Here is a 9,519-nt window from a genome sequence, read left to right on the forward strand (position 1 = left end):
TATTATGAAAGAATCTACTGAACCAGTAGGCTCAATTAGTTCACTGATTGACTTTTTTTTAAATCTATTTCCAACATAAAAATTTACCAAAATCAGAATAAGAGTCAAATACGTCAAACTCCGTTATGGAGTAACAATTTAGCAGTTCTGTCTAAAATTGAAGAGGTATATTCACAGTATTCAAATCTAAAGTAATCTAAATTCGTTGCATTTCCACACGTTAACAAAAAAGCTCTCTCCAGACAATGATGACCAGTTTAGTGACATCTGGATTAGGGTTACTGGATAAAATATAGGACATTCAGTTAAATTTGAATTTCAGATAAACAATAAAAAAACTTTAGCATAAATATGCCCCATGCGATATTTGGGACAGACTTATAATAAAAAATTAATAGGGCCTCCTGTTTTATTTTCTTGGTAAATCTGGAAAGCCTAATATGCATGGTAATGTTTTAGAAGTACATTTTTAAAGTTAAAATAAAGGGCAATGCTAAATATTGAGATCGAAACTCATTACAGGATTAAGGACTGTGACTTATGAGATTTTCTCCACCCTACTCCCCCTATTCAGAGGACAAACCCAAAGACATAGGAAAAAAATACATATACATTAAGTATGCTTACACAAATCCTGGAAATCCATTTCTAGTAAGGATAATAATATTGACAATAGATCCTCCATGCTCTTTCATCCAGGAGTTGTAAACTGTAGGAAACAGACCAATGACAATCATATGAAATAGTGTCCTCTCTTCTCATCCACTGTCCCAGCATCTTGCTTGCTATTTAAAAATTTTTAATTTACATTTCCTTTTTATAAAAAGCCTGATTAAATATAATTGACATATCATGAAACTCATCCACTTTATGTGTACAATTTAATGATTTTTAATAAATATACAGTTATGCAACCACTATCACAATCCAGTTTTAGAATACTCCATCACCCCCAAAATGTTCCTTTGTGCCCATCTGCAGCCCAAGCCATCCCCATGCAAACCCTCATCTACTTTCCGTTTATATAAATTTGCCTTTTCTGAACATTTCATATAAATGAAATCACACAATATGTGGTCTTTTGTGTCTGGCTTCTTTTACTTAGAATAATGTTTGTGAGGTTCATCCATGTGGTAACATGTATCAATAGTTAACTTTTTATTGCCGAATAGTATTACAGTGAATAGATATGCCATATTTCATTTATCTATTAACCAGCAGATGAACGTTTGGATTGTTTCCACTGGTGGGTGATTATGAATACAAACTGTTGTGTGGACATATTTTTTTTTTTTTAGATATTTATTTATTTGAGAGAGACAGAGTGAGAGAGAGAGAGAGAGAACAAGCTCACGAGCAGGGGAGAGGGTCAAAAGAGAGTGAGAAGCAGACTCCCAGGGAGCCCGACACAGGGCTCAATCCCAGGACCCTGGGATCATGACCTGAGCTGAAGTCAGACACTTAACTGACCCAGGCACCCCTGGACATATGTTTTTATTTCTCTTGGGTAGATGCTTAGGGATAGAACTGCTGGGTTATATGGCAATTGTATGTTTAACTTTTTAAGAAACTGCCAAACTATTTTCCGGTGTCTCCACTATTTTACATTTCTACCAGAAAAGCATGAGGGTTCCAGTTTCTCCATACTATTATTGCCCGACTTTTTTATTATAGCCATTCTAGTGGGTATGAAGTGATATTTCACTGAGGTTTTGATATGCATGTCCCGAATGACGAATGTCTAATGGTGCTGAGAATCTTCTGATGTACTTATTAGCCACTCATATGTCTTCTTTGGTAAAATATCTATTCAAATCTTTTGCCCATTTTTTAATTGGTTTGTTTTCTTAATATTGAATTATAAGAGTTCTTTTTATATTCTGGATACAATTCTTTTATCAGATATGTGATTTCTCCCAGTCTATGGCTTATCTTTTCATTTTCTTAATGTTGTCTTTTGAAGTGTTGTCTTTGAAGTATTTCATTTTGATGAAGTCACGTTTACCATTTTCTTTACTTTGTGCCTGGTATGATGGATGGTGTATCTCAGGACTCTTTCCTGAAGCCAAGGTCATAAAGATTTTGTCCTTTATTTGCTTCTAAAAGTTATACAATTTTACTTTTTGCATGTGGATATCCAATTGTACCTGCACCATCTGCTGAAAACACTATCATTTCCCCATAGAACTGCCTTGGCCCCTTTGGCAAAAATCATAAATGTAAGGGTTTGACCCAACTGTAAGGGTTTATTTCTGGACTCTCAAATTTGTCCAAAAGATCTATACAACTATCCTTCTGCCAGTACCACGATGTCTTGAAATCAAGAAGTATAAGTCCTCCAACTTTCCTGTTTTGCCAAACTGTTTTGGCTATGCTGAGTCCTTTGCACTTCCAGATGTATTTTAGGATCTGCTGGTCAATTTTTGCAAAAATAACAGGGACTGCATTGAACCTACATTATCAATTTGGGAAGAACTACCATCTTAACCATATCGAGTCTTCCAATTCATAAACACTGAATGTTTTTCCATTTAGTTTTTGATCTTCTTTCATTTCTGTCAGCAATATTTTGTAGTTTTTAGATACAAGTCTTATCCTTCTTTTGTTAACTTAATTCTTTAAGTATTTTCTTTTCAATTCTTTTTTCTCTACGGGGAGAGAACAGGAGTGGGGGTGGGGGGTGGGGTGGGCAGAGGGGCAGAGGGAGAGGGAGAGAGACTCTTGAGCAGGTTCCACACCCTGCGCAGAACCCTACACAGGACTCGATCTCATGAGAGCTCATTACCTGAGCCGAAATAAAGAGTCAGATGCTCAACTGACTAAGCCACCCCAGCTGTCCCTCATTCTTTAAGTATTTTATCCTTTTCGAAGCCCAATTGATATTTAGCCATCAACTCTATTCATACAAATCAAGACAATGTCAGATATGTACCCTCAAGACTCATTTCAATAGAAATCTAATTTTTAGAATGTAAAGGCCAGAGAACAATGCAAGACCTATTCCTATTAAAACCTTAGACAAAAATAAGAACGTGTTCCCAGTATTACTTAATGCTTTCCAGTGCTTTCCAGTGAATTTCTTACCAGTGCTTTCCAGTGAATTTCTTACCAATTCATAATATATAACAGAAAAAGGAGGTAAAGCCACTAGAAAAGAAGACATAAAATATAGTATTTTGGGGCTCTAAGACAATTCTTTCATATTATTTTCACATTTCACATGAAACTGGGATATGTTTTGCAGTTGGTGGCTTCTTAAGATACAAATAACACTGTTTGTACTTTCTTAGTAGTATATAAAATGATGGTGCATTTCACCAAAGATACATTGACTGTATCTTTGACTCAATGAAATACATTATTTATTTTTAGACAACATGATTGTATAGCTAAAACACTTGAAAGACTAATTTCAAAAACTGTTAGATAAAGATACAAATTACTAGATAAAGCTACAAGATCAACTTGAAAAAATAATTCTTTCATAAACCAACAATAATCCAGCTGAAAATAATTGGGGACAGAGCCCATTTAAAAAAGCGGGAGTCAGGGTGCCTGGGTAGCTCAGTCAGTTAAGCATCTGCCTACAGCTCAGGTCATGATCCCAGGGTCCTGGGATCAAGCCCCACATCAGGTTCCCTGCTCAGCGGGGAGTCTGCTTCTCCCTCTCCTTCTGCCCCTCCCCCTGCTCGTGCTCTTTCTTTCTCAAATAAACAAACAAAATCTTAAAAAAAAAATAGAAGGAGTCATCCAAAATATCTAGGTATAACCTTAGTAAAAAAAATATGAGAGGGGCTCCTGGGTGGCTCAGTCAGTTAAGCATCTGACTCTTGATTTTGGCTCAGGTCTTTATCTCAGGGTCATGAGTTCAAGCCCTGTGTTGGGCTCCATGACCAGCATGGAGCCTACTTAAAAAAAAAAAAAAAGATTTACATGATGAAAACCACAGACCTTTGCCAAAAAATATAAAATAAGAATCCATTAATAGAAAGATGTGCCATGGTGCAGAGATAATATTTCAACATATTGTCAAATTATTGATAGGTTCAACACAATTCCAATCAAATTCTCCACCAGCATTTTTGAGGGAAAAACCTAAATATAAAATTCATCTGAAAGAATAAAAGGTCATGGGGCACCTGGATGACTCAGTTGGTTAAGCAACTGCCTTCAGCTCAGGTCATGATCCTGGAGTCCCTGGATCGAGTCCCGTATCGGGCTCCCTGCTCGGCAGGGAGTCTGCTTCTCCCTCTGACCCTCCCCCCTGTCATGTGCTCTCTCTCATTCTCTCTCTCTCAAATAAATAAATAAAATCTTTAAAAAAAATAATAATAATAAAAGGTCATGAATAGCCCAGAAAAGTTTGGAAATGAAAATAAATAACTATGTGCCATATCAAATATCTAAAAAAGAAAAACCTATAAAAAAAGAAAAAGAAGTAAGTTTATTTAAATTACCCTACACAGACTTTCTGCTTCTGGTTAAATAGTACTCTATGTTAGAACTCTGAAATCAGGGGTGCCTGGGTGGCTCAGTCGTTAAGCATCTGCCTTCAGCTCAGGTCATGATCCCAGGGTCCTGGGATCGAGCCCCACATCGGGCTCCCTGCTCATTGGGAAGCCTGCTTCTCCCTCTCCCACTCCCCTTGCTTGCGTTCTCTCTCTTGCTGTGTCTCTCTCTGTCAAATAAATAAATAAAATCTTAAAAAAAAAAAAAAAAGAACTCTGAAGTCATCTTTGTGTTTTTCCCCTGACACTTCCAGGGCTATCATGGGAATATTTCTTCAAGATATGTGAGGTCGTCTCAGATGCCAATCACAAGTCCAGCTTGTTACCTGTGCTTCTGACCAACGGGCTATAAATCAGAGGTTCCCATGAACCTTTCCTTGGATTTGCTTAATTTGCTATTGTGGCTCATAGAACTCAAGAAACTAGATTCCTCACTAGATTACAGTTTGTTATAAAAGATGTTAGGGGAGCGGCACCTGGGTGGCTCAGTCGGCTGGGCGTCTGCCTTCAGCTCAGGTCATGATCCTACAGTCCTGGGATCGAGCCCCACATTGGGCTCCCTGCTCGGCGGGAAGCCTGCTTCTCCCTCTCCCACTCCCCCTGCTTGTGTTCCCTCTCTCACTGTGTCTCTCTCTGTCAAATAAATAAAATCTTAAAAAAAAAAAAGATGTTAGGGGATATGAATCAATACACTGGGCAATGTCCTGAACAAAGAAGCTTCTGCCTCTGTGGAGCTTGAGACTTGGCAGGGTGTCACGTGAAAGTGTTCTGATTTACCAACCCTGTCCTTTTATGTTTTTATGGAGGCCTCAGTATGTAGTCCTGACTGATTAAATCACTGGCACCAGTGACTGAGTCAACTTTTAGCCCACTCTCCCTTGCCCAGAAATCAGTAGGTAAGACTGAGGTCCAACTCTCACCAAGGTTGGTTCCCTACCAACTAGCCCATACCCATCTTTACAGGATTTCCAAAAGTCACCTCATTAACATAAACTCAGTTAGGGGCACCTGGGTGGCTCAGTTGGTTAAGCGACTGCCTTCAGCTCAGGTCATGATCCCAGGGTCCTGGGATCGAGTCCCGCATCGGGCTCCCCCTGCTCTGCGGGGAGCCTGCTTCTCCCTCTGCCTCTGCCTGCCACTCACCCTGCTTGTGCTCTCTCTCTCTGTCAAATAAATAAATAAAATCTTTAAAAAAAAAAAACAAAACATAAACTCAGTTGTGGTTGAACAGGACTTGTTATGAATAACAGACACCCATTTCACCTGTGTGGCCCTGAAGCCTTTTCAGGAATTAAGACAAGAGACCAAATATTATAACAAAAGATTCTCCCATTGCTCTTATTGCTCAAGAAATTCCAAGAGCCTTGGGAACTATGAACCAGGAACCAGAGACAGACCAAAATATATACTCATTACAAATCACAACATCACAGTCCTTAATGATTATGGAACTACCACGTTATCTCTATCTACCTGGACTTTTTATGTCAGGGAAAAACAAACTATGTTATTTAAGTTCCTGTGGGTTTTTTTTTTTTAAGATTTTATTTATTTATTTATTTGAGAGAGAGAGAATGAGAGAGAGCACATGACAGGGGGGAGGGTCAGAGGGAGAAGCAGACTCCCTGCCGAGCAGGGAGCCCGATACGGGACTCGATCCCGGGACTCCAGGATCATGACCTGAGCCGAAGGCAGTCGCTTAACCAACTGAGCCACCCAGGCGCCCTTAAGTTCCTGTTTTTGCAATCGTCTCTACACTGAAACAGCCAGCCACAATGAATATAAAGCTTTATACTACTAGTTAAATAAAGTTGAAAGCTGGGAATGTCTGCAAGATTTTGACTTAAGAGATATTAAGAATATAAAGCCTAATCCATATTAGGGTGAAGACCCTTTGGGTTGGAATTACACTCATTCTGTGGTTTTCATCATAAAAATGTCTTTGATAGTTTTTAACAAAAACCTTGAGTTACTCAACCTCAGGAGTTGAATATGACCACCTATGAAATATAACTTTCAATCCAATGATATGCATGCATGCTAATTAGTTGTTAGTCAGAAAGAATGTGGACTCTGTCTGGCATTCTCCCTGAAGATTTGACAAGTTAATGAAAAGGGCCTTACAACAGATTTAACAGATTCATTTCTTTAAAACTAAGTGTGAGAGTTTTTTTTTTTAATTTCAGGAACAACTTTGTAGCTGTATCTTTGTACAGATTCATAATAATTTTCTCATGATAAATTCCTAGAAATAAAATTATAAGATCAAACCATACCCATATTTTACAAATATTGTCAAATTAGTATCCAGAAATGCAACAATTTACATTTCTGTGTTGTATGCAAGTAAATCAGGGTAGTAAATGCTGCTAACATGGAGTTTCTGAGCCCCTAACAATTCTCTTTGAAGATTCTCTATGATCTAGGGGCGCCTAGGTGGCTCAGTCGGTTAAGCCTCTGCTTCCGCCTCAGGTCATGATCTCAGGGTCCTGAGATGGAGTCTGGCATCAGGCTCCCTACTCAGTGGGGAGCCTGCTTCTCCCTTTCCCACTCCCCCTGCTTATGTGGTCTCTCTCTCTCTTTGTCAAATAAATAAAATCTTTAAAGAAAAAAAAGATTCTCTATGATCTTTAAATAAAGAATCTTGACTTTTTGGGTTATTGATCATACTCGCCTGCTTTGCACATATAGAAGGTGCCTGTCAGGTTGGTCTCAATCACAGCATGCCATCCCTTTGCACTAATGTGTTCTGCAGGAGATATGAACTGGCCTCCTCCGTTGTTTACCAAAAAATTGATCTTACCATAAATATCTAAGGTGGATTTGACCAAATTGTTCACCTAAAGAAAAATGTTAAAAGTAAACTGGTTAATAACCTAACTTGCTACTTGGACTGACAGCTTACTATAGGAGAAGAAAGAACTTGCAGTCTGTCACAGTAAATGGTATCAGTAACAGTAACTGAAATCAGGTTAAAATTAACACTAAGAAATGACTTAAAAGGGGCACCTGTCTGGTTCAGTTGGTACAGCATGTGACTCTTGATCTTGGGGTTGCGAGTTCGAGCCCCATATTGAGTGTACAGATGACTGACTACTTAAAAATAAAATATTTAAAAAAAAAGAGAGAAAAGAAATGACTTGAAGGGGGAAAGGCACAAAAAGTAATCTCGCTGAGACCACATCCTTGCTTAGCTTCCTTGTTTCTTTCCGTCCCCTCCCCCAGGAGGTAATACACTCAATAAATCATTAGCAAAAGAATTTCTTTTACAGGATCTGCTTCTAGTTTACCTCATCCAAGACAGCCACCATAGGAACATCTGAAGCACAGGTTTAGGTACCACTCAAATAAAATGAATGAATAAATGATACAGACATTTTTGCATTACCTCCTCTTCTTTGCGGATGTTGCATTTTATGGGAGTGACCTGAGCCTGGTTGGTGGGGGGCAGGCTGGCCTTCAGTTCATCTGCAACAGATTTTAATCTATCAAAGTTACGAGATGCAATCACCACATTACACCCTGAAAAGAAAACAGTCCAAGAATAAGTAAATATGCTTTCACTGGTTGTCCAAATTAAAAAAAAAAAAAAGGTCAGGAAGTGTTTCATGTGTACCCATAAAAAAGATGAAGCAGGACTTCTGCCTCTGGTTAAGATGGACCATCAATAACTGAGTTTACCCTCCAGGCAAAAACAACTAAAAAACTGGTCAAAGTATAATGCAGGATGGTTTTCAGGCACTGGACATGGCATAGCATGGCACAGCGATCTCAGAGAATGGAGACAAACAACATGAGCCCTGTGATCATTCCAGCACAGGGAGGAGGAGGAGGAACCCTTTCCCACCCCCAGGAAGAGATGAAGTTGGGAGTCCAGGGAGGCCAAGATAGCACTGGAAATAGTATTCCAACCAGGCAAAACCTTGTTTGAAGGGGCACTGGGTAAAATACTCTGAAGGGTATGGCCTCAGTAGTGAAGCAAAATTAGCCCTAGACGAAAGGCCATTCAGGTCAACATTTAACATATAAAGTATCAAACTGCTTCAAGTTACTTAAGAACAGAAGTAACAACCTCTGTGATGCAATTAACACAGAACAAAGCTCAAGAATATTTAAATGAATATAAAAATAACCAGCGTTCTACAAGGTAAAATTCAAATGTCTAGCACTCATGTAAAGGAGCAGGTAAATACAACCCATAATGAGCAGAAAAGTCAGAACCAGAAATGGCAATGATGATATAATTAAATAAACGAGCGATAAAGAGAAAAATATTAAGTCTTCCCGCGTATCCTCATTAGGTAATACACATAGGATGGATTCATTTTAAACACAACTAGAAAGAATTCCATAGCATGTTTCCACAGGTCTCCTTGCTCCCTACCTCGAGCACGTTATCTTTGATTCTAAGTCTTCCCTTTAGTTTACAAACAGTGGTTTCGTCTTTCAACGCGTCTCCAGCATTTCTCAGAAAGAACGCTTCCTTTTCCCCCGCGGTTTCAGTGTCGCCCATACGTACAGAATCTTGGCTTGGCAAGTCCACGTCTCCCAGCCCTGCCTAATGCCTCCCGGGTCCCGACCCCACGTCACACCAGTGTGTGTCTCTGCGGACCCCTGGATCCAGGTAGCCTGACCCAGGGGGGCTGCTCACGTACCCAGCTGCAGGAGCTCTGTCGCGATGGCTTTTCCGATACCCGTGGCCCCGCCAGTGACGATGGCCAGTTTGTCCTGCAGCAAGCCGGGCGCCAGAAAGCTCTTCCACTCGCCGTGAGTGTCCATGTCGGACGAGGGCCTGAGTCCCGGAAGCGCAGCGGTCACTGAGACTCGGCGGCCTGCGGGGTGCGCGGGGCCAAGGACCTGCCCACGTGACCGCCGGGGCCCCGCCCCGCCCCGCCCCGCCCCGTCGCCCCGCCCCGCCTCGCCTCTCCTCTCCCCGTCGCCCCGCCCCGTCGCCCCGCCCCGTCGCCCCGCCCCGCCTCGCCTCTCCCCGTCGCCCCGCCCCGTCGCCCCG

General features: G+C 40.6%; 1 protein-coding gene across 1 annotated transcript in view; it reads right to left on the reverse strand.

Annotated features, from left to right (window-relative positions):
- PECR (peroxisomal trans-2-enoyl-CoA reductase) overlaps window positions 1–9,377 on the reverse strand; it is a 29,299-nt gene extending 19,922 nt beyond the window's left edge. Inside the window, exons 1-4 of the mRNA XM_045868047.2 lie at window positions 9,164–9,377; window positions 7,897–8,030; window positions 7,183–7,348; window positions 628–709 (exon numbers count right to left, since the gene is read on the reverse strand). Of these exons, the coding sequence (XP_045724003.1) occupies window positions 628–709; window positions 7,183–7,348; window positions 7,897–8,030; window positions 9,164–9,287 (506 nt within the window). The 5' untranslated portion in view covers window positions 9,288–9,377. The remainder of the gene's footprint in view (window positions 1–627; window positions 710–7,182; window positions 7,349–7,896; window positions 8,031–9,163) is intronic.
- Between the last annotated feature and the right edge of the window lie 142 nt (window positions 9,378–9,519).

This window comes from Mirounga angustirostris, unplaced genomic scaffold, assembly GCF_029215605.1.
Source record: "Mirounga angustirostris isolate CCGP_5_RB_7025 unplaced genomic scaffold, mMirAng1.0.hap1 SCAF_3, whole genome shotgun sequence".
Taxonomy (NCBI): domain Eukaryota; kingdom Metazoa; phylum Chordata; class Mammalia; order Carnivora; family Phocidae; genus Mirounga; species Mirounga angustirostris.